We start from the raw sequence: 25,757 nt of genomic DNA, 5'->3' as shown, positions 1-25,757 counted from the left end.
CATGCTCCAATTGTGTAGACTTCTTGTAAATTAAGTAATGCAGATGTTTGCTTCATTTTACACGCTCAAGAGTTAAAGATCTATAAGGGTCCATTTGGATACCAACTCCATTTAGCTGGGGACCACCTGGAACCCCTCAAGGACCCACTGCTTGAAAACCACTGATTTATATATAATTCAGTTGACAGAAGTCCCACAGGGAGATCCCCGTTATATAGTAATTAACTTGGTCCCCATGGTGTATTCTTCCCTCTACACCAAAATAAAATCTACAAGCCAATAGATCTATTTTCACATCGACATACTCAGAATAGGGACACGTCCTAAAGACATACTAATAAAACTCAAGAGGATATTTAAAAAAAAGGGTAAAGAATATTTTTTATTGTCGTCTGTATACCGGTAACTGGATTTGCATACAGTAAAAAAACAAAAATATTTATCAAAACTAAGCTAATCCCAAGCGACATTCGACATGGTGAACACACAAAAGTACAAGTTAAACAACTGAAACGACAAACGCACTCATACAGGACAGGGAATCATTTGGACTTGAGTACTCTCTCCTGGCACCTTTTCATCATCACTCTCTCATTTCACCATCTTCCTCCTCTTCTTCCACACCTCTGATGTACAAGACATTATTGCACCTGTGTGGAGACGAAGAATGTCTTACTACACAAAGTAGACAAAACAGGAAAGGGCGCACACCAGTGTTGGTGAGGTGCTGGCCTAAGGCAGTAAACAAGTAAAAATAAGAAAAAGGATGCACACTCGTAGCCACGATGCTGTATATTTAATGACAAGAATTACGACACGAAGTAACATCTTAACAGAACAGCATATAGTGTTTCTTCAGTGTCTCTCCAACAATTTAACAGAAAATATATTTTCAGGCCAGGATACCAATTTCATCCAGAGAGAGAACACAGAGGATAAACTCAGAAATTATCAGACAACATTGGAACAGGAGCACTATCAAACTGAAACTGATGAGTGGGTTCTCTCTCCTGAATGGGTGAAATTGGTGATGGTGAAATACCTGAATTTATTTTCTGTGTATTAACCCATTTCGACCTGAAGATTCTACAATCCTGACAGTTGACTAAAAAAACCCCATGTTTCCATGTCAAACATTTTCATGTCAAGGACCCCAAAAGAAATCTGCATTTGGCCGCCGATCCCCATCTGAAAATATGTTGTTTCAGTGACCTGCCCAGAAGCAAAGATTTGAGTCTGAAAGAATATATATTCAAAGATTTGCGCCACATTTACCATTTTTCAAAAAATAGCAGAAGTAGTGCCGCTAAGCTTGTAGATCTGCTATTTTTCATTAGCTAAAGTATAACACAATGCTTCCAACACCAAGGGGTTCCCGCACAGAATGGGTTAAGAGATGGAGAAACGGCACCCCGTTACTGAACAAACACATAAGCAATGATTAATAGAGCTTTAGCTTTTTTTTTAACAAATATTGTTTTCTTTGTCTGATAGAAGACAGTGTTTCTACATAAGGTACTATTATCAGAATGCATATTACCTGATCAGCACTTCTCCAAGATGACCTGCTAATGCACCATCCACATACTCTTCTGTGTTTGCCAACTGTTTAGGAGACGAGCACAACACAAATGTCAAACATAATGCCGTTAAACAGAGATTTAATAACAAACCACGCTCAACAGTTCTTCCATCTTACATTTTGTTGTATTTTAATTTGACTGGAGTATGTCCCATTTTCAATACTTTTACTCCACTACATCTCAGGGGCAAATATTAAACTTTTACTCCACTACAATTGTTTGAAAACTGAAACATTTTTCTTTTTGAAAATGGACGATCTGCAAGCTCACAATGTGTGGCGGTGCGACGCACTGTGAGCTTGTAGATCTATTCTCACAAGAATTTATATACATTTTATACTGCATTTGAAAACTGATCTGATGGGACATTCCACACAATGAGCCCCGTCTACATTTGGTACTTTTACTAAGCATGTACAAGTAAAGTACATGTCAGTACTTCTTCCACCACCACACAGTACAGACCTGCATGTTCATGTATCCATCCACAGACACCAGGTAGCCCTTGTACTCCATCCCCCACTTCAGCTTCACCATCACTGGTTTTCCCGTCAGGCCGTTCAGGAAGGGCTTTGGGTTCAGAGGTAAACTCTGTGGAGAAACAGGATCCGTGTTGCCATGTCGGCTTATTATTGACTTGACTGAATACTTTAGTTTATTAACAGTTTGCATATAAAAGCAGAGTTAAAGTACGGTTCAATACAAGCCGGTCTGCCAAGAAAGCCTGTGGCGTTGTTTCCATTGGGGTCCTTCATTATAAGAGACGTTGGGCCTGTTTTGTGTAAAGTTGCTTGTAAATTGGATTGAAATGTGTTTTTTTCTAAGGGGGGGGGGGGGGGGGGGTGAGATTATTTAGGCTTGCTTCCAAATGTTTTTATTTAAACCAGTGGTTCTTATTTTCATGACAATGCTTTGTGCCGAGAAGCATGTTTCCAAAAATATTCCAAATATTGAAAATATATATGTAATTTTATTTCAAGTTTTTGAAAATAGTTGTGAGATCTGCTATTTTGATTTTCAAATAGGCGATGCATATGGGTTTAATGTGCTCGTGTGGCCTAGTGGCTTCTTTTGCCGTTTTGGGGTTGTTTTCCTAGATCTGGATTTCTCTCCCAAAATATGCCTAGCCAACACTGAACAAGATGCAACAAATGATAACAGGGTCTGGCGACGTGTTTACGGCTCATTTATGCTTCGTCGCTTGCCGAAAACAGCTTATAGATCATATCAGCCATTTTCCATTCCAACATGACCAGTGATGTTGGATTATAAAATAATTTTGTGCATCATCTCTGGCAGCGTGCAAACTTGAAAATGTCAGCGTTAAAACAACGGGAACTATACTAAAACCAACGAGGGCAGCCATACAGTTTAGTCTAATAGGCGATTGCATTACAATAGTGTAATAATGCTCTCATGAATTAGTTTGAATGAGACTGCCAAGCTAGTCATGCTAACTAATGCTAACTAACTAAAAGGCTGACCGCAAAGAGCGATGAATGAATAATGAACATGTTTCCAAAACGAGCGATTACAAACAGATATCGTGTTGCATTCTCACCATTTTTCCTCAGTTGCGTGTTGTTGTAAAGTCACTCAGGAGGATTTGTTTTGTTTTAACGACACAATAACGTAACACTGAACACACTGTGCACGCTTTGCCGCCGAGCCGGAAGTGTTTTTACACAGACTAGTACTAGTGTCAACTTTAACCTTAGAGTATCGTCAAAACATACCGCCATCTAGCGGCCTGAGGGGTTTGCAATGCACAGACTGCACAGATTGCTTTCAGAAGGTAGGTACTAAAGACAGTGATTTGGCTGTTGTTAAAGTTTCTTATGATGAAACATTTTCCATCTCAGATAAGAAGACTTTCAGAGTCCTAATATTATGTCTAGGATATTGTCTATCTGCTGAACCCTTCACCTGTGAGTTGTGACTGGAACCAAGCTGTGGGCAGCTTGATCCAAAGAAAACATGTCACTCCAACACTGACCTTGTCTAAGAAATGTTTAGACATATAGTTTATTTCATAACGATGACCTGTTTTAGGAGGAAAACATGTGAATTGATTGCCATATCTGGGTCACGTTGTCTGTGTCTGGGCATGGTCTACTAAGATCTCACTCATTTTTCTATCGTGAAGCATTGGAGCTGTTATTAAAGCATCTGACAAGTTCAAGCCTGACATTATGAATCAATCTAACTTCCTACAGACAGTGAGGCCTGGTCTTTGACAGAAATTCCTCTGAAATTACTCGAGGCCTTTCTATGCATGTTTGAAATACTGATGTCCTTACATCATTTTTCCTGTTTTTACTCCGCTGTCTTTTGGATGTTTTGGATTGAAGCACCTTTTTGTTATTAGTAACGCACTCAGTCAGTCATCACGGCTGTTATGGTGTGTGTATGCTGTCATCCGTGTGCATGTTGGGTTACTTACTGACTGACTGTGTGTGTGTGTGTGTGTGTGTGTGTGTGTGTGTGTGTGTGTGTGTGTGAGAGAGAGAGAGAGAGAGAGAGAGTGAGATCAGGCATCATCACATAAACGTGCCCAACGTCTGTTGTCGTGTCCGTTTGAGTAAGTTGCTCTAAAGTGTGTCTACTTGTAAAGTGTTACAGGCTCAATAAACCTCTCGATATTCTCAGGTCATTTTAAATGGGAGCATTCCGGGTCAAGCGCCAAAGAGCCCTTTGATGTTGGTGGAGGAGAGCTAAGTTCTGTCTGATGGAGCTGAGACAGACGCAAGCTGACGCTGACGACTGCGTCTGCAGAGACTGAGGGCGGAGAACCGCAGGAAGCACAAAGCACGAGACTCCTCTCAGGCACTGACCATGTGTAAAATGCTCACATTTGGACACACGGTATGAATGAAAAACGCTCCCCTGGCATTCTTCCACAGCCTTTCATAGTGTACATCTCTCTGTAAAGTGTCTGTTATCATAACACTGTGGTGGTTCTGTTATGGGGGTCCAGCAAGAATATTAGTACTGTGTCCCATACTTGTGTGTTTTTGTATATTTTTGGAACCCAAACGTCTCGAGGATAGTGAAAAAAAATCACATCTGCTTTTGTCCTCAATGTTTGCGTTTGCTAGCGCCCCTCATAAACAACAAATGTGGGGACATTTATTGAGGGATGCTAGCCCCCAACATCTGGCTTTATTATTAGGGGTCAAGGAGGCCAAAGGGCGTAGACCCTTTATTGTTTATTATTTCCGTGAAAAATCCACCATTTTAGCAGTTTTGGCAGTTCTATCGTTTTTCACGAAATTCGGCAATATGATAGAGGGCCGTGAGAATCCCTCAGGAACTGAAGCTCACACTCATTCGTCAAAAGACCTCTGACCTTTAGATCTCTCGATGATTAAATTGTTATGAATTCCTGATGCACTTTTTGGCCACGTCAAAGAAACTTCATTTCCATACATGCAAATGAAGTCTGACTCTGGTTTTGGGACTACAGCTTTGACAGACAACCCCTTTCAGCCAATCAGCGTAACCAAAAAAACTGACGTCATCTCCAGTCTACCAACGCCTAGGACCCGGGTAGAATTAACCATTACAACTAGACTTATATTGGCTCATGTGGCACAAACGTTATGCAAAGCTCAGCCAATCCGTGTTGCTGACGTGTTGGGTTGACAACAGAGATTCGGTGCATCCTCCGCAGATCCGCAGACAGACAGACAGATATTGGTGGTTTTCCGGATCTCTGTCCGATCGGATTGCTACTCAACATTACACGCCCACGCATATATGCGTGGCGTTCCGGATACGGACTATGTTGGACCAGCAAATCTGTTTCAGTGAAAAGACGGACGTGTGTGTGTGTGTGTGTGTGTGTGTGTGTGTGTGTGTGTGTGTGTGTGTGTGTGTGTGTGTGTGTGTGTGTGTGTGTGTGTGTGTGTGTGTGTGTGTGTGTGTGCGTGCGTGCGTGCGTGCGTGCGTGCGTGCGGTTATATTGTCTGGTATACTCAGACAGGGAAGTAATAGTAATTACATTCTCAGTTCAGTGAAATAGAGGCAAGTAGGCAAATATAGTTTTCAATTTTTTTACATTCCACTGTCAAAATTGTAGCTGTATACCATTACTGGGCACAGGGGGGCAGACTTATATGCAGTGTTGTGTTTGAAGACACATGCCTATTCAGAACACATTACATGTCAGTTGTTCTACAGATCAGCACTTGCTTTGGATTGCCTGTGCTGTGCACCAAGCGGCAGTGGTGGAAAAAGTACTATAACATTTTTCACTTAAGTAAAAGTATCAATACTGCAATGTATAAGTATGTTACAAGTAAAATAATGGAATTCGAAATGTACTTGAGTAAAAGTACAAAAGTATTGGTAAATGCTACCATACATTCAAAAGGCATGATACAGCTCCAATTAACTGTTTGTTTGTTTGTTTATCTATCTATCTATCTATCTATCTATCTATCTATCTATCTATCTATCTATCTATCTATCTATCTATCTATCTATCTATCTATCTATCTATCTATCTATCTATCTATCTATCTATCTATCTATCTATCTGTCTATCTGTCTGTCTGTCTGTCTGTCTGTCTGTCTGTCTGTCTGTCTGTCTGTCTGTCTGTCTGTCTGTCTGTCTGTCTGTCTGTCTGTCTGTCTGTCTGTCTGTCTATCTATCTCATTTATTTATTTTAATCAAAATTGGACAGACATCCATTTAAGGAAAAGTCCTTTTTGGGCAATATCAACACTCAAGGCTTGATTAAAAACCATTCAGTTCTGCAAACTGCCAGTAATTTGATTGATTGTGGAGGTATGGGGGAACAACTACAAAACAACCATCCAGCCAATATTCCTACTTAAAAAAAAGCCATAAGAATTGTCACCCAATCTGATTATTACGCACCAACCAACCTATTATTCATTCAATTAAACACCCTAAAACTCAAAGATATAGTAGATCTAAACACCGCAATAACAATGTATAAGGCACAAAATCACCTGCTCCCGAGCTGTATCCAAGAGCTGTTCTGGCCTAGAGAGAGGCACTTCCATTTTCAAACAAATACATACTAGAACAAACATCAGAGAGAGGTGCATATCGGTCAGAGGGGTCAAGCTGTGGAATGGATTAGATGATGAACTAAACAACTGTAGTACAATAAATACATTTAAAAAATTGTATAGATCAAAAATAGTAGAAACATATAGAACATTGATATGATGTTTTGTTTTCTCGTTTTGTGTTTTTTTGTTCTTTTTTGTCTTGTTCCTGTTAACTGTATTGTCCTGTCTGTCTTTGTTTTTGTTTTATGTTATGTTTGTTTGTTTTTGTTGTATTTTTCTCCCTTCTGTTTGCTTTGTTGTACTATTTTACTTATGAAAGCCATTTATTTTTTAGAAGGGTAGGCACTATAAGCTTTGGCTTCAGCCTACACCTTTTTGGTCTGTTTCTTTTGCAATTTTTTTTATTGATTTGATTGATTTGTTATAATGACCAAATAAAACTCTCTCTCTGATAGAACCCCCATTGTTTGGAACTGATGACACCTTTATTCTGCATTTGTAGCACCCCCTAGTGCTTGATTTGACATTTGATCAGGTAGCCTACTGGTATGGTACTATAGTACTATTGTTTTTGCCTACACTCTGCAAGTGTTGTGATGACTGGACCAATGGTCATTGACTTTGGTCTATCACGACCCTCACTGTTTTAAAGATAATTGGTCAATATATTCTAAATTAAACAAGTTTAGGAACTTAATACCCACGTAACCCACACATACTAGAAGGAAGAAAGGAAGGAAGAAAATGTCTAAAAATCCTAACAGGCCCAGGGTTCCAGAAGCTTGTTGCTTGTGAAGGCATGGGGAGAGAGTATGTGTGGGTTTGTGTGTGTGTGTGTGTGTGTGTGTGTGTGTGTGTGTGTGTGTGTGTGTGTGTGTGTGTGTGTGTGTGTGTGTGTGTGTGTGTGTGTGTGTGTGTGTGTGTGTGTGTGTGTGTGTTTTCTGTCCGATATTTCATATTCCATCCTAATTGGCTAGCATTGAGGCCACCATGAGGCCACAACCTGACCTGACCTGGTGCCCTGAGGGGCACTTTATCTAGTTTATTATCTGTTCTTGTATATGGGGCCACCAGACAGTCATCTACTGTTGAACGGAGATTGCCATGTGGAAAGCAGAGCTGGAATTAAAAAGCCTTTATTGTCTTGCATTCCGATTGAACGGATACCAAAAAATGTTGTCAACAATGCCCCTTGTCAGGTTCAGCCAAGCGACCAAATAACCCTGCAATTTGAAGTGCGTCACCAAAGTCGTCCCCAAAGCTCTTATGTCCACTCCGTCTGAAGCCAATTAAGGACAGGTTTATTGTGCAGTGCTTCTCCGGATAACATAATGGAGAATCAAAATCTTACTGTCTTTCATCAGAGACTAGAGTCCATGGCTTGGCACAGCATGCCGGCAGTGGCACTGACCGGTCACCATGTGTGTGGCCCAATGTGCGGCCAGGGGACCCCGGAGGCCCGGACCCCCAGGAGTCCCTGAGGGGGTTCCCGAGGGTCCCCAGCTAAATTATTGACAGTTAGCAACCAAATGGACCCTTACAAAGGGAACTAAATGGACCCACAAACAACAACACCACGCACAGATCCATTCTGTTATTTTGTACACGTGCTTTCTCAGTCAGCCTGTGTGCCTATTATGATTAATTCCAAACTGTGGGTTCTTGAAATCAAAACGTTTGAGAATCTGACAATGCTTTAAACATTACTGTGACTCTCTTGACTGGAATGTTTCTCTCTAGGCTATACTATACTCTAGTCTAGTCTGACTCATATGAGTCATGACTCGCTGGAATGTTCGTTTGAACCAGTACAGTTCCAAAACCTTTCAGGCCGAGACCCAAAAGTGAGTGGTTTTCAACCATTTGCATACCAAGGTCCATTATTTATTCAGCATTTAATTGAGCCATGGACCACCATTTCATGAAATTTAGCCTCTCAGACCCAATTCACACAAAATTAAAGAATATTTTGTTAGTGTTGTGTAAGATCATGCTGTAAGTATCATGCTGTATTGATGATGTGGAACCTGCCTGGAACCCCCCCTCAAGGACCAGTGGACCACTAGTGGTCCCTGGACCACTGGTTGAAGTGGTTGAATCCAGACTTCCCAAAACAAACTGGTCAGGCTCCTACTTGGCCTCACCCCCCGAACCCACCTCACTCCTGCCCACTTTGACAGGCTGTAATGGCTTAGGGTCGTATCTTGGTGGTGAATCGAATCTTGTGGACCAGACCCATTGCAAGATGCTGTACTCTGTCGCCCATGTACCTGTCTAGATACTTCCTTAATGTTAACGAAGTCCACACCCAGAACACCAGAGGGAGTGCAACGAACCATGTACAACCCAGATTCGGCACAAACAAGGGACTAAATTATTTTCGCTCAGTCATTAAGACATGCGAATCCCATGACTCCTTCAAAACTGCTCTCAAAGGGCACCTACGGACGGCTACAATTCGAAACTGGCCCCCGTAAAATATGAATCCCCCCCCCCCTTTCCCCCCCCTCACTGTATATGTTTCTTTTCCCTTTTTACCTCCTTTATGATGAATTCCTGTTCTGTTCTTTGACTATATAGAAGTGTCTATTTGTACGTCTCTAAATGTTTTGATGAATTGAACATGGTGGACCCTCTTGTAAACAATTGGGTCGTCCACTCACAGTTAACAGTCTTTGTATTGAGTTTGTGCTTGGCATGTACTGTAATTCTGCAAACTGTTAATAAATATTTCAATCAATCAATCAATCAATCAATCAAACGGCAGTCCATTATAAATTAGCCTGGGACTCCAAACTATAGTAAAATAAGCAGTGAAAATATCAGATTGTAGTTTCTAAATTTCTAAATGCAACAGCATTTAGAGCTATGGATCACAGCTATATTCACATGCTCAGATTGGCTACTTCCACTACTGTATACGTTTGTTTTGAAATGTATGGAATTTATCTTTTTATTTTTATTTTCATTAAATGATGAAAACGAATGTTTTATTTGAAAATGTTTTGATATAAATAACAATTAAAAACAAAACGTAGAAAATAAAATAAAATAAAGGGGACCCATAAAAATGCGTCCGCGCGACCCACAAATGGGTCCACGACCCACTGCAACGCAGAAAGGAGGGAGGGAGGGAGGGGGGCGGAGTTTCAGAATGCCGCTGTCAATTCTCCTCCTTTTACAAATGTAATGTGCAGTTTTAGTTGAGAAGCAGCAATAGACAGCAGCAGGTCTACAGTAGGGAGACTACAGCAGCAGACAGACAGTCAGTCCCAGTCCCACAACATCACAGGTGGAAATCACGCGTGAAACCTTTTTCCTTTTCACGACTGATTGTCTGATTCAGCTCTTGTGTGATTCATTCAAAGCGCCTGGACTCAGGGAGGAGGAAGATATCTTTATTTTATTTAAACCTGCGCACTTGCTTTAATTCCTTTTTTTGCCGTCGTTCATGAAACCTGGGCCGGCATCTATATACTTCTTCTTTGGCCACTTGAATAACTTTTAGCGAGGTTTAACACGTTGTTCGACTGGATTTCATTCCTTCCTCAGTCAGTACTTTCCACCAACATCCCGAATTCAACTATACGGAATGGATTTTGGAGCTATAATGGCCTTGTTTGTGTTCACTTTGGCCACCCCATCCGATGCAGGTCAGTGGGTTATTTTTTTTAAATCTTAAAACTCCTCCCAGGCTTCAAGAAGGTGATTTTGTTGTCACCATAAACATCTATTGTGGTTGGTTGTTATTATTATTACTGCATTGTAAAAGTGTGTTCCAAACAATGCCAGGACAATGCGGGTGACAATGACAAGTGCAGCACGTCTTTTGTAGCAGGTCAGGGTCCCCGATGTCTAGCACCAAAATGATATTGTTTCATTTGTTTGGCTAGATAAGTAGATGGTATATTTAATCGTGTAGTCCCTTTGTTTTGCACAGACATGCGCCTATAAAGTCTCGTTGTAAAAATATAGGGAAATTAAAGTTATGAAACCATTTGACACCCTTAAAAAATAACCTCAATAAATTATAGTCAATAAGACGCATGGGAACAATAGGCGATGATGTTTGTGAGTGAATCTGCCATTGTTCACTGCTAGTAGGCCTACTGATTTTGGAAGGCATGCAGATTTGCTATAAAATCCGAGTTGTTCTTCGAAGGTTTTTTTAGGCGATAAATCAATGTGGTGACTTTAGTTGGCAGCAGAGGCAGCCATGCAGTGTTGGAAGATGTCATTCTCGCTCCCGGGGGTTTGTTCTCCAGGGACTGTGATCCCACCATGCACGCGCGTCAGTAGCCCCTCTCGGAACCCCCTGGGTCAGCCCAATCCGAACCGAACCGGGCTGAGGGTCGAACAAATGTCAGAAACTTCAGTAGCATTTGGGTTCTGCTTGGAGGGCTAGCGCGTCAGAATGCTGTTGCTTTGCAGTCATCATCACACAGAGCTGCTCCATGCATGATAAGCAGACCTGATCTGAGCCACTCAGACCCCCTTTCCACCGGTTGGTTCCCAATGGGAACCGGTTCAGTTCTTTTTGGTTCTTAGTCCATGAGCCAGAGCTCCAAAATTGGTGGGAAAAACTAGACCTATATTGTTTATAGGATCAATACAAGTGAATACATGATAACCCACAGTAGTAGCTTTTTTCTATTTACCTACATAATGCCTCATTTGCATATTTAAAAATGTTAATTTTAATTTGTAATACAATAAATCATTGTCTTCGTGTAAGTAATCAACTGGGGAAGTGTCATGGTGAGCGCAGCGTGGTGTGAACGGAGGCTATGTACATCTGTCTCCCATGGAGAGTGGAATAAGTACTGAGGGACCCTGGGGGGTACCGACGTCCAAAATTCAGAAACGGTAAACCAGGGTTCCGAAAGGGGCTAGGTTTTGCCCACTCAATTCATAATTAATGTTCCAATTTTGGAGCTCTGGCTCATGAACTGAACCAAAAAGAACTGAACCGGTTCCCATTGGGAACCAACCGGTGGAAAAGGGGCCAAAGAGCCTATTGGCAGGTGCACTATCACAATCAGGGGTGGGAAAAAGTACCATACTCGCATATCTCTGCTGTCGGGAGGAAACCTCCATCCATCTTCAACCGCTTATCCGTAGTCGGGTCGTGGGGGCAACAGCTAGCTCCACCAGAGAGCTCCAGACTTCCCTCTCCAGAGCAACATTAGTGACTTCCTCCTGGGGGATCCCGAGACGTTCCAAGGCCAGTGAGTCGATGTAATCCCTCCATCTGCACCTTGGCCTGCCCCGGGGTCTCCTCCCAGTAGGACGTGCGTCGAGGACCTCCCTAGGGAGACGCTTGAGAGGCATCCTAACCAGATGCTCGAGCCACCTAAGCTGGCTCCTTTCCAGGCGAAGGAGCAGCGGCTCTACTCCGGGACTTTTCAGGAAATAAAGAAAACCATTTTTAAAACAAAGCAATACAGTCTCATCAAAGTTGGTGTTGTAACTTTATATATTGTCAATTACTTCCATGAGAGGGGGTGGTGGAGTTAGTTGCTTTAGCAGACATTTTGAGGGTCCAATGGAGTTAAGAGGTTTTGTCCAAAGCACTTTTTACTACTGTCCATTGGTTCAATATTTTCGAAACAACACACAGACGTAAAGGGTGTTCAATAGCACTGATTTATGCAAAAACAAAAAAAAATTGTTATGAGGTTTCCTCCCGACAGCAACGATGCTTTACTTTAAAAATAAGTACCAATAGGCTACTGCAATGCAGGAGTAGACTCTACTCTAACGTCCGGTAATCAAAATTGTCTTGAGTAAAAAGAAAAAAAAGTATTACCATCACATTATACTTCAATTACCAAAAGTAAAAGTACTCATGCAGAATGTCCCGTTTCACAAGTTATCATAAAATGTCTAAAAAATAAATGTCTGTCCATTCCATACAGGCACGGTCACGGAAGTGCTGCGTGCGGGCGTGGCGCCACGCTGCGAGAGCCGGGCGTGTAACCCGCGCATGGGCAACCTGGCGCTGGGCCGCCGCCTCCTCAGCCAGACAGTGTGTGGCAACAACGGCACGGAGCTGTACTGCGCCTTCTCCGCCGACCACGCCACCGGCAACGCCAACAACAACAACCAGCCCTGCGGCGGCGGCGCCAAGTGCGCCAAGTGCAACGCCGCCCTGCCCCACCTGGCGCACCTGGCTGCCGCCATGGCCGACTCGTCGTTCCGCCACCCCAACACCTGGTGGCAGTCGGCCGAGGGCGTGGAGTCGGAGACTGTCCAGCTGGACCTGGAGGAGGAGTTCTACTTCACGCACCTCATTGTGGTGTTCCGCTCGCCGCGGCCGGCCGCCATGGCGCTGGAGCGCTCGCGGGACCGCGGCCGCACGTGGCGCGCGCTGCAGTACTACGCCGGCAACTGCAGCGCCGCGTTCGGCCTGCGGGAGGAGGGAGAGGGGCCGCCGGGAGGACAGGATCACGTCGGAGGAGCCACGTGCTCCTCCAAATACTCCGGGGCTTATCCGTGCACCCGCGGAGAGGTGAGAAGAGTGGGTGCTGGTTTCTAGTTGCTTCATGAGAAGGGGCTTCGTTTGGGGATAGTGGTGGGTTCAATTTACTCTTGGTCTGCTCTCTTGACCCGTTTTAACTGTCTGTCTGTGTCCCACATGGAGATCTCTGTATCTGCCTGTGTCTGAAGAGTGCAAACTGACTGTGAAAAGTGGAGTGGTTAAGTAATCAATTTGCAGGTGTGGGGTTGCCATGGCAATCAATTGGCTGAGGCAGAGGCTGTAAATTGCACAGGTGAGGGGACTTTGGCTCATTAGGCCCACTGGCAGAGCCTGACCAGAGCTTTTTGTGGTGGTTCTGGAGAACCGTGTGTCCGACCGACTCGATACCGGGCACTGAGTGTGTATGGACCGTGTGGACCGCGTGTGTCGAATGTGAAGTCGGTGGGGCAAAGGGTTCTCGAGTTACGTGCATTACACACACTCACGCAGACAGAGACGTGGCGCATTTATAGTTAGACTAGACCTGTACGTGCCCGTCGCAGTCGGCCACCGGCCTACTTGGGAACGATGCAACTTCTGAACCTAATGATATACGTTGTCATAGCACGCGTTTGAACTGTCAGCCGGTGTCAGATCTGTGTATGTGGCTGTATGCCTGTGTGTGTGAAGACTGCAAACTGAAAAGTGTACTTGGCAATCAATTCGGCCCACTGGTTGAGTGGTTGAGCCTCAATTGGCTATGGCAGAGGCTGGAAATTGCACAGGTGAAAGGAGTTGGCCTCATTAGGCCCACTGGCAGAGCCTGGCCCAGGTGAAAGGAGTTGGCCTCATTAGGCCCACTGGCAGAGCCTGACCAGAGCATTTTGTGGTGGTTCTGGAGTGGAATGCGTGTGTCAAATGTGAAGTCGGTGGGTCAAACGGTTCTCGAGTTACGTGTATTACAACCGTACACACGCGCACACACACATACGCACGCAGAGACGTGGCTTATTTATAGTAGGATATCGTATCGTGGCCTCTGTATCGTGATACGCATCGATCGTGAGGTTGTTGGCAATACCCAGCCTTATTTGTGTGTGTGTGTGTGTGTCAGTGGTTTTCAACCCTTTTTTCATATGAAGGCCTTGGAGCCTCGGCATTGGAGCCACGTACCACCATTTGATGAGATGCAAATGTTGATCAAAATAACAATTCTTCTACATTCTCTTAATTGTGTAGCCTTCTTGTAAATTAAGTAATGCAGATGTTTAACAGTAATTTAACTAAATGGAACCGTATAGGCTCCATTTTTGTTTAATTCTACACTCTCAATAGTTAAAGATCTATAAGGATCCATTTGGTTAACAACTCTCCATCATTTATAGCTGCACATTGGGGACCACCTGGAAGTTGGAACCCACCAGGAACCCCCTTGTAGGGTGCTTGTATAGGACCACTGGTCTGGTGCTCCCTGTGACCACTGGTGTATAATGTGATCTGGCTGGTCTGTGTGTGTGCAAACGGCAAAGTAAACACACATGCTTGTGTTACTGGTTTGACTGTAGCACGAGAGGCTCCCGGAGGCCCATTGATGTTAAATTGGAACAACGTGTCGGGGAGCTGTGGCTGGACGGCCAATGCAGAGCATACCCCCTGCTCCCCCCCCGCCCCCCATGTATAATAGATGTTTACCTCCCTGCCGTTCCCCCACATGGTCTCTCTGCTAAGATTCCCTCCAAGTGAGCCCGACGGCCTTTATTACCCCGCTCTGCCCCCCCCCCCCCCGCCCCCCCTGTCAGAAATAGCTAAAATCGTTCAAACGAAAGAAAGCTCTCATCTTTTACTTTCTCTGATAACAACCGAAAATATCTTGGTTGAACCTTGGTTGAAAAGAAAAGAATCACACCCGTGTGAACTGAGTGGTGCAACTCCCCCCTCCCCTCTCTCTCTCTCTCTCTCTCTCTCTCTCTCTCTCTCTCATTAGCAGGCAACAGTGCAGCACGTGCAGCACTATCTCTCTCTCTGTTTCTGGCAAACAGCGCCCCTACTGGTTCTAATAGTCATTCTCGTGCTCATGGCCACATAGTTGGGTACACACGGACATTGCTGTTCCTTGGAGTGGTTGCACCACTCAAAAAACAAAGTTGTCCTTTTAAGTACAGTAGTTATTAAGTAAATGTACTTAGTTACTTTACACCACTGATTATTAGACTTTGCCACCTGTGCTGCCTGTGAGTGTGACCTTTGCCCTCTCACCCCCAGTACCCTCTGAACCTCCGAGTCAAAAGAGGTCAATTAAGCAGCGTCCTGGCACAGCTGCCTCGGCTCGGCTGCAACAACCCCCCCCCCCCCGCCCCCCTGTAATCTGTCTACTGTATATTTATGCTGCCGCCGTGCACTGCCCATAATGCTAACTGACAGCTAAGCTGTCTGGTGTCCTGTGCAGGGCGATGACAGGCAGCCAAGCATGTCATTACGTAGCGCAAGCATGTCTGAAGGCTCCCAGTCCCGCCATACGTGTAATTTATTTATAATACTCCTGTCGTGCGGCAGTGGCACGCACCCTGAAATAACCGATCTACACGCTCGCGTCGCGGTGCGTCGCCGCGCGCCGTGAACTTGTAGATTGGTTATATTTTTGCGACGGGCTTTTACATCTTCTGCGCTTGTCATGTGGAGGAGAGGAGGGCAATTCTGACTGTCTCCACTTGTGCCTAGGGGAAGTGTGAGTGTGCACGCAGGTATGCGGTTGCCAGCCCCCCCCCCCCCCCCGTGTGTGTGTGTACACGTGCGTACGCTTGTCGACAGTAGGCCTACGCCTGCAAACATGTGTGATTGTGTGTTGTCTGAATACTATACCGTGTGTGTATAATGCACGAGTGTTTCAGAGCCCAATCAGATGAGCATGATGAGCCGTGTGTGTAGACGGACATGAAACACGAGGAGGGTGTGTGTGTGTGTGTGTGTGTGTGTGTGTGTGTGTGTGTGTGTGTGTGTGTGTGTGTGTGTGTGTGTGTGTATTGGGGGTGGGGGGTGTAGCTCTGGGCGATACAGGGAGCAAGGTAATCTCAGCCTTCTCCTGCTGCTATCATTTCTTTTCACCAAAACATGAAAGCATGTCATCTCTTGCGCTGAAAGCTTTTCATGTTAACCTGTAATGCGGGGGAAAGGGTAGTGCGTGCAAATGTATGTGAGTGAGCACAAGTGTGCTTGTGTGTGTGTGTGTGTGTGTGTGCGTGTGCGTGTAGGCACATGTAGGACTCCTTCTTATGAGGTCAGCTGGGCTGCAAGAATGTGTTTGTTATAGAAAATGACCTCCTTAAGGAGGGAGCAAGCCAGACGTGCACGCACGCACACACACGATCCAACACACACACACACACACACACACACACACACACACACACACACACACACACACCCTCCTTCCTCTCACGCAGTTCCACACATGTATACATGCGCATTGCACATTCTGCGTGCAGTGCACTCACTCAGATAAACAGACACTTTTTCTTCTCTGTCTGCCGGGAAGGAAGTGCCATTGGTCTGATGGACACTGGTGCTACTGGCATGTGCATGTGCATGTGCATGTGCATGTGCATGTGCATGTGCATGTGCATGTGCATGTGCATGTGCATGTGCATGTGCATGTGCATGTGCATGTGCATGTGCATGTGCATGTGCATGTGCGCGCTCCGGATCCATCAGTGCCCATTGTGCCATGTTTGCCAGCTTACAGTTCACAGTGCTTTGATGGAATTAGGTCCCTTTAAAGCCAGAATTGCATTATTTCTTTCAGCCTGAAACCGGAAGAGAAATTGCCTTTTTGTAAATGATGAAAGATTCCTCTCTGTTCTCTTTTGTCAAGCACTGTTTTCCAAGTGTCCAATTAGTGAAAAATAAATGTTATGTTTTCATAGCTATATTAATTAATCGTTCTCCGAGGAAACTCTCCCCTGTCAGGTGAAAACTGAAAAGAAGCAGCTTGGAAGTATGAGGCCAGTCCGCTGCCCCCCCCAGTTTGGCAGAGAAAGTGTAGCGCCCAGGATTACATTAGATAATTGACACTGGGTGAAAAGATGGGTTGCAAAATCGTATAAAATAACAGCCGGCGATTTACAGGCTCTACAAAAAGCGCCAAGATGTGACTTGTTTTGAGCTTACAAACATAATGAGGTTTCCCCACCGAACAGCAACGATGTGGCGCGTGTTTTTTGCGTGTGCACACACTTGCACGCAACAGTATAGCACACCGTGATATCCCCAGTGTTAATGAAACTCTGAGACTATAAAAACGTACCCTTTTAAGGGTCTACTCTATACAGAAAGTAGTCTGCCCGGCCCGGGGTGAATGTAACTCTGAGAGTTAAATGAACTCTGAAGACTTTACTGTGCATGCCTTTTACTCTGAAGACTTTATACTGTGCATGCCTTTACTCTGAAGACTTTACTGTGCATGCCTGCGTGGATGCATGTGTGTGTGCTGGTGTTGCTGTGGTGTCGCCTGGCTGTCGCAGCCGAGGTCTTTTGTCCGGGCCTGAGTTATGTGGAGCTGCATCTCTCCGTCCCGTGCTTTGTCTCCCCGTTGCTCTCCCGCGAACCGGCACCCACATCCCCCCCATCCCCCCCACCCCCCCCCCCCCCCACTCCCCCTCATCCTATTTGTCGTGTTCGCTTAATTGCGGACCACAATGCCGTGACCCTGTGACCTTTTCCAACAACAGGGAAATTAATAGCGCTCCTCCCATCACACTCCCGGGACAGCCATCTAGCCAATGAGGAAGCAGCATGGGGGCTCGACTCGGAACGGTCCCCCCCCCCCCCCAAAAAAAAAAAGAAAACGCACGCCACACACACACACACACACACACACACACACACACACACACACACACCCCTCGGCCAATGATATCAATGACAGCCCTGGTCAGGGATACGCGGTCCTCCTTACAACTGCGCGCGCACACTTGGACACAGAGACACACTTGCAAAAGAAAGAAAGAAAAAGAAAAAGAAAAGAAAAGCAAAACACACACACACACACACACACACACACACACTTCTTTCAGGACGAGAGCTGGGGTGTGGACCAACTTTTTAGCCCTAACAAAAGCAGCGGTGTAAGTTGGCTGCTAAGCAACAGAAGCCGTGGTGATGGCAACAGCGGGGGGTTCAAAAAGATGTTTGGCTTGAAGCAGTGTTGAGCTTGACAGCAAATTGTGATTTTAGTCATGAATAAAATTCCATTCATTTTAGTCATATTTTTGTTGGTCTAGTTTTAGTCGACTAAATATCATAAGATCGTATAGTCGACTAAATCTGCTATTTTCAGAGCGCAACACCCGAGCGCAAACCGACCATAAACTGGCTTATCTTCTAGTTCTATACGTACTGGATCTTTTCTATACTAGTCCCAACATTTTAGTCCAGTTTTTATTTTATCCGCTTTTATCCGAAACGCAATTGACAAATTTATTTAGTCTTAGTTTTAGGTCTTCAAAATATAGCGTCGTGTTTATCTAGTTTATGTCGGGGGGGGGGGGGGGGGGGGGGGGGTAGGGGGGTAGTCGAGAGAGAGAGAGAGACTACTCTGTGTCTTATGAAATGTGCCTCTCTTTGTTTGATTGACAGGTGATCTACCGAGCCCTGCCCCAGTGGGAGTCGCTGGACCCGTTTGGCACGGCGGCCCAGGAGCAGCTGAGGGTGACCAACATTCGCATCCGTCTGCTGAAGCACCAGGCCTGCCCCTGCCAGGCCAAAGACCCCGCCGCGGGCGCAGCGGCGCTGCCCACCCGCCACTTTGCCATCTACGACCTGATCGTGAAGGGGAGCTGCTTCTGCAACGGCCACGCCGAACACTGCGTCCCCGCCCCCGGATACCGGCCTGCTCGGGACAGGACCAACCACTTGGTGAGGCGTGGGACACGGGGTGTGTGTGAGAGTTGTCACAAACAATGGGCACATTGATAATTGCGATTAACAATTTAATTGTGGTCTTGGCATTGGAATATATAATGAATTGCATTTTTATAGCGCTTTTCCAAGTGCTCAACACATTCATTCATACATTGGGAGGTCAAGCGGCGAACAGTCTACGCCAGCGTCGTCACTTCCCACATTCACACACCAATGGTGGCAAGCTCACACCAACCGACTCATTGGAGGCAATGTAGGGTTCAGTGTCTTGCCAAGGACACTTCGACATGTGGACAGGAGGAGCCGGAATTCGAACCGCCGACCCACGGATCATTAGACGACCTGCTCTACCTCCTGAGCCACAGCCGCCCCGAATATAAATTAAAAATGAATTTCTGTTTTGCCTCATAATCAAAAAATACCCGTGTGAACTGAGTGGTGCAACTCCCCTCTCCCCAGAACACACTAGAACACACTACTAAACCCAACTTTTTCCCCCCTTGTCTTTCCCTGCTGAACATGCTAAACCGACTCTTGTTTTATGTTTAATTCGCCGTTTTTTTGATAACTTTTACGACATGCAGTACATATTTGGATCACGTGACTGGAAAAAAATCACACCTGTGTGTAGTGAGTGTTGCAACTCTGGGGGGGGGGGGGGGGGTGAAAGTTCCAGACCCACAGGAACGCACCCAGGGTGCCGGCCCCATTCAGGAAAGCCGCCCCGTGTCTGAAACAGTTGAGAAATGACAGTTACCGTGTGGGGGTCTCTACTGTACTGTACTGCACTGTACTGGCACACCCGGAGTCATCATATTTACAGTTAATATGTGCGTGTGTGTTTGTGTTTGTGTGTGATTATGTTGCGCACAGGTGGTGAAAAACAACCATGCTGTTTTCGTGCTCATACCCAGGCACCCAGCCAGCCACCCACCGCAATTACAACGAATGAATTGCGATTATCTAAAATAATTACGTATATTATATGTAATAATTTTGGTGTGTGTGTGTGTGTGTGTGTGTGTGTGTGTGTGTGTGTGTGTGCGTGGTTATGCAAGAGAGAGGGAGAGTGCATATACGTCTCTCCCACTCTCTCTCTGCGACTGTGTGCATGTTAGGAGCCAGCAGACAGCTTAATGACTGCAGGGTATCACCTTTCTCTCTCTCTCCCACTTCCTGCGGTCGCCGGGCTGTGTCAGGGCAGATAAAGAGCTGCCTTTCCCTCTGATGGGGAGAAATGCCAGGAGATGTGGTTATTGATTCAGCAGAGGGCTTAATGATGGTGTGTGTGCGTGCGTGCGTGCGGTGGGGCGAGCAAACGTGGGTTCAGTCGATGTGTAAACAGGCGCGCTTGATTCACTGTTAACGCAGCAAGATACACAAAGAAAGGCTTCAGACCGTATACACCAGTGGAACTCCTTATCTCCGGCATCTCCACAAACAGTTCCGCTCGACGCCTTTGAAGCCGAACGCCTATTCTCCCGCAATCAGCGGCGGGCCGGCCCCCAAAGAGCAGGGGGGGGTGTGTGTAAGTAAGAGTCAACAATTGAGCTTCCTTTGAACGACGGACACAAAAAGACATTTAGACGGATAAACAGCTCGCCGGCCTCAAACTATGTTATCGAGTGCAAATGAAAAAAATGCTTCTGTCACGCCCACCGTAGTGTGTGTGTGTGTGTGTGTATAACTCTCGATGCCATGGCCTGTTCTTTGCAGCTAACATGGCAATGCATCCAGCATGTACCGAAGTACATGGGTCAGGACTCAGGAGTTCTTGTTTGTTTCCGGTCAGCTTACGTTTTAGCCCAATTTAAAACATCACGGTTGCGCAATGAAGTCTATACATTGGCCATTAATACCTGTCCTGCACAGTGTTAATAAGTGCCTTGTGTCATACAGGGACGTTTGGTAAACATGCGGTGGGACGTGGTAAAGAGAGGTTATATAAGAACCCCCACCCCCCCACCCGGTCCTATCAGCGGTTTGTTTTGGGTCTCTGTTTCCACGCAGGGCAGTCCCCATATCTGTGAAACCCAAACAACCAGACCACGGCAAGGCAGATGCGGGGAGAAGATTGCTGGCCTGTAAACACACTCTCAGACTGTGGGTGTGCAGTGTGCACGTGTGTGCACGCTTGCATGTGTGTATAGTACGACTGTACGTATACAGTAGCACAAGCGCGTGCTACAGTAGGCCTCTCGTCTGCGCGCATTTCTATGCTCGTTTGTGAATCACTCTATGGGCATACAGTTGTGTGTGTGTGTGTGTGTGTGTGTGTGTGTGTGTGTGTGTGTGTGTGTGCACGCGGGAGCGGAAACCCTCGTCTCTCAGCTCCGGTCCAGTAATCAGTGGTGAAAGTAGCCTTGATGCAGTGAGCCATTAGTGGCCAGACAGCGTGAGCAGTGGAGGAGGGCCGGTGTGGGGGGGGGTGGGGGGGGGAGGGCGACCGTGCGCGCCACTGCAGTTCCCTTGTCGTTGCCACTGTTGACTTTGTTGGTCCAGGACCGCCACTTAGGGTTATTGTGGTATAGGGCCCTGTGGGGCATGGTGATTACACTGTCTGTTAGCTAGCCTCTGTTCCTCACCCCATCAACAACAACCTGCACGCACACACACACACACACACACACACACACACACACACACACACACACACACACACACACACAATGACCTCCAGGGCCAGCTACTGGAGCATTAGCAGCAATTAGTCAAGCCACAGCGGAGTGGTTGGTGGGGTGGGTGGGTGGGTGGGAGGGCGTGTAAGACTTGTAAGGGGGGGGGGGGGGGGGGGGGGGGGGAGGGGGCATAGGAAGGAGCCGATCGGGGCTGCTGTAGTAGCCGAAAGTCAGCCATCCGCACAATAAGGAAAAGTGACAAGGGGCTTCTGGCACTCACACACAGATGGGGCTGCTTGCTTCTCAGAGTGATGTGCTGAACTCTGACTGCTAATGAACAACCTCTTCTCTCGCTCTCTCTCTCTCTCTCTCTCTCTCTCTACACAATCTCTGAGTGGAGATCTCTCTCTCCACTCCCTCCAGTTCTGTCGGTCTTTCATTCTCTCTCTCTCTCTCTCTCTCTCTCTCTCTCTCACCCACACATATACTGCTGTTTAAGGCCTTGCTTTCATGTCTTCTCCGAGTTGTTGGGGAAGAAGGCCAGACAAACGGCCAGCCTTTTACAAGGTGGGAGGGGAGGGGGGCATAGGGGGGCAAATACCAGGAGGGGGGCATTGGGGGGCAAATACCAGGAGGGGGCATTGGGGGAAAACAGCAGGAGGGGGCATGGGGGGGGGGGGGGCGTCTCCTCATGCTCCAGTTTGTGCAGGAGTGAGAGGCGCTCGAATCAATATACCAACCTTGAAACATACCGTAGTTACGTCACTAAGAATGGTGGTCCCTTATTGACCAAGGGTTTCCACCGACAGTCGATTTGCTCAGACACATATATGACATTAATTCTCCGTTCATTGTCAATGGCATTTAATGTTTGTGTTCAGACAGAATCTACACTTATCGCTGTTTATAGGAGGAGGGGCGCTGGTGCTGAGCACTGACGATAACCGTATCGTGAGATTAAAATTGATGGTGAAATTGTCACCCCTACGCCGGGATGAATTGGCTATCGTTGATTCGTTGAGCTGCAAAGTCAGCACCACTTAAACTCTATACTTATAGACTCTATACAGGTTGTTAACAAAGTGGCATTTTAAGTTTTAAGAACATGATTATCGCGACTATATTGTTCATCGCAAATTATGTTTGCCACAATAATCGTGACATGTAATGTTCATATGGTCCCGTCCCTCCCTCCCTCCCTCCCTCCCCTCCCTCTTCCTCCAGCTCTCTTCACGTTCTCTCCTTTTTCTCATCAGCAGCCTCTCTTGACATCACACGGGACATGGAGTTCATTTTCTGGCCTGTCAAAACACTGTGTGCGTGTGTGTGTGTGTGCACACGGGGGCACGCATGCATGCGTCCTCATAGTTTACATAATGTATATGCTTCATATTCTTGCGTTAAGTGTGTGCTGTGCGTTGCGTGTGTGCTGTGCGTTGCGTGTGTGCTGTGAGTTGCGTGTGTGCTGTGCGTTGCGTGTGTGCTGTCGGTCTCTCCGTGTGTGTGGACGGACGTGCACTAATTGTCCCGTGTCCATTTCACATGGTAAACATGTGAAATTGGTCAAAATGCCAGCTGTCTGGACAAAGTTCCCTTCCTTTTCCATCTTCCATTTCTGTTCTGCCCAGTGTTCCTTCACATTTCCAGTCGCATGCATTATCCACTTAAAGGAGCACTCCACCCTATCCTAAGCCTGTACACCTGAATAAGTATAGTCCGACTCCTCACTTCATGCTCATTGATTGTACTGTTGGACGGTTACCATGCATTTCTGTCTATATACGCTGCGCACCTCATTGGTGGGCTATATGGACAGTTCAGAAACCCTGCCTACCAATGACATCATTGATGGGGATTCCAAGAGAATAGAAACTAGAGCATTTCTCTTCCTGGAACATTGGCATGCAATAATAGAAGAATTGATCTAGCATTAATCCATCCATGCATCCATCTTCACACGCTCGTGCGTAGGGCATAGGGCTGTGTGCGTGCGTAGGGCATATAGGGCTGCGTGCGCGTGCGTAGGGCTGTGTGCGTGCGTAGGGCATAGGGCTGTGCACGTGCGTAGGGCACAGGGCTGTGTGCGTGCGCGTGTGTAGGGCTTAGGGCTGTGTGCGTGCGTAGGGCATAGGGCATAGGGCAGGGTATGCGCGTGACATCATGATCAAACCCAGAAGTTATGCAGGAATGTGGCAAAAAAACCTACTTTCTGGCCATGATAACCCATGCAGAAATGAGGCTTTTGGAGAAAATGAGTCACTCTACTGCAGAGGAGAGGTGTGTCTGTCCAGGTGGTGCTCGTTAACACTCGCCAACGATCACAAGGGAGGCAATTATGTTTAATGCAACTGTTAAATAATGTAGGTCTTCAAATCTACATCTCTTCTAAGATGTAGCGCACATGCGTGGCCCGCCCCCGACCCCCCAGCCCGGTACCCTAGTCAAAATAATATGACCCCTGGGGAAAATTAATTGGGGATCCCTGATGTAGGGGGGTACCCATTGAGCTCTATTCCTGTACCACTACCATATGGCTGTGTTTAACTCTCTTCACGTCTCTGTACAATAGAGAACGGTGTGAGTGCAAGATGCACGCACACCTTGTCTATGCAATTACAATTTACAATTTAGGCATTTAACAGACACTCTTAATCCAGAGCAATTTACAATAAGCAAGAACAAAAAGCATGGCAATACATCACATATATAAAACGTAGTTATCATGAAACATGCATAAGCTAAGAACATAACAGTGGGATATCTATATAATGAAACTATACATATAAACTATACATACTATACTAGACTACATATAAATGCAATTCTAGTGCTGTCTACGAAACATGCTATAAGTCTGTATAAAATGCTATCTAAGTCTACATAAAGTGCTATCTAAGGGGCTAGGGCAAGTGCTACGGGCCATGATGGAGTCTGAAAAGGTGGGTTTTCAGACCACGACGGAGGATTGGGAGTGAGGCTGCAGTTCTGATTGTAATGGAAGTGCATTCCATTAGTCTATGCATGGACACGAAGCGGAGGCCAGTCTTATTCGAATTCGATACATGCATGCGTATCACACACGGTGGGAAGAAAATACAAGAATTAGTCCATGTGTTTTTTATGTTCAATGGCATTTTCAGTTGCTTGTTTGGTAGCAACTGAAAAAACAAACAAAAAAAAACTTCTGCACCGCATTATCCTCCTACCGGTTTCTCTACGGTAAACAAATGTGAGCGTTGCTTCCAACACGGCCCATTACAGTGGCACACAGTATAACCCAAACAGATAAAGAGCTACCTCAGATGCCTTGTAACCCTCCCTTCCCCCCCCACCACCACCACCCCTCCCTCCCCCCCCCCCAAAGCACATCATTATCCAGCATGCATGGCATTCCAACTCGCAGGAATGACAAGGAGATTGTTATTGTGCCCTCAGCACCGCATACTTCCACTTTATTTTTCTCACATGCACGCACGCACAAACACAACACACACGCCGAGCAATGGCAGCAGGCGCACGCATTCACACGCCACCCTTTTTCACATTCGAGGCCAGTTCTCGTTTACAGTGATGAAGCCAAACAATCAATCTCCATTCAGTAATTCCAGGAAGAGAGAGAGAGTGAGGAGAGAGAGAGAGAGAGAGAGAGAGAGAGGGGGGGGGGGGGGGGAGGGATTGGATATATTAAGAAAAATCAGACCAGTCTGAAGCGAGAGGTGCACCCCCTATTGGTACTCTAAACATCGGGACACAGTCACATGGGTTAGGACATAGGTTGGGACAAAGCTGTTCCTTGGGAGTGGTTGCACCACTCAAAAATGCTCTGAACGGAAGATGGATTTCATATAGACTCTATTACAGGGAGAGGGAGAGAAGGCTCCGTATTTTCCAAAACAGCGAAAATAGCAGATCCTGGTTTATCTGCTGTTTAAAAAGTGAAAGTAGCGGTTCTCCCATCCATCCCATGATGTGGGAAAATGACCTCTCTCTCACACTCACTGACCCCCTTTGTCTCTCTCTCTCTCTCTCTCTCTCTCTCTCTCTCTCTCTCTCTCTCTCTCTCTCTCTCTCTCTCTCTCTCTCTCTCTCATGCTGTGATGACTCTTGGATTAGGCAGCGTCTGTTGCTAATGGG

General features: G+C 46.1%; 2 protein-coding genes across 2 annotated transcripts in view; one reads left to right on the top strand and one right to left on the bottom strand.

Annotated features, from left to right (window-relative positions):
• Positions 1-355: 355 nt before the first annotated feature.
• snrpf (small nuclear ribonucleoprotein polypeptide F) lies at positions 356-3,263 on the bottom strand. Its single transcript, XM_083758267.1, has 4 exons — positions 3,145-3,263; positions 2,049-2,174; positions 1,541-1,605; positions 356-650 (listed from the first exon to the last, which is right to left on the bottom strand). Exons 1-4 carry the CDS (start codon positions 3,145-3,147, stop codon positions 584-586), a joined length of 261 nt encoding a protein of 86 aa, XP_083614393.1. The 5' UTR covers positions 3,148-3,263; the 3' UTR covers positions 356-583.
• A 6,575-nt stretch (positions 3,264-9,838) lies between these two features.
• ntn4 (netrin 4) overlaps positions 9,839-25,757 on the top strand; it is a 31,664-nt gene continuing 15,745 nt past the window's right edge. Inside the window, exons 1-3 of the mRNA XM_083757600.1 lie at positions 9,839-10,282; positions 12,548-13,140; positions 18,721-18,999. Coding sequence (XP_083613726.1) covers positions 10,222-10,282; positions 12,548-13,140; positions 18,721-18,999 — 933 coding nt within the window. The 5' untranslated portion in view covers positions 9,839-10,221. The remainder of the gene's footprint in view (positions 10,283-12,547; positions 13,141-18,720; positions 19,000-25,757) is intronic.

The sequence above is a fragment of the Protomyctophum parallelum genome, assembly GCF_964188405.1.
Source record: "Protomyctophum parallelum genome assembly, chromosome: 22".
NCBI classification, from domain to species: Eukaryota; Metazoa; Chordata; class Actinopteri; order Myctophiformes; family Myctophidae; genus Protomyctophum; species Protomyctophum parallelum.
Note: the sequence above shows the minus strand (reverse complement) of the source record. Positions and strands in the feature narration are given on the sequence as shown.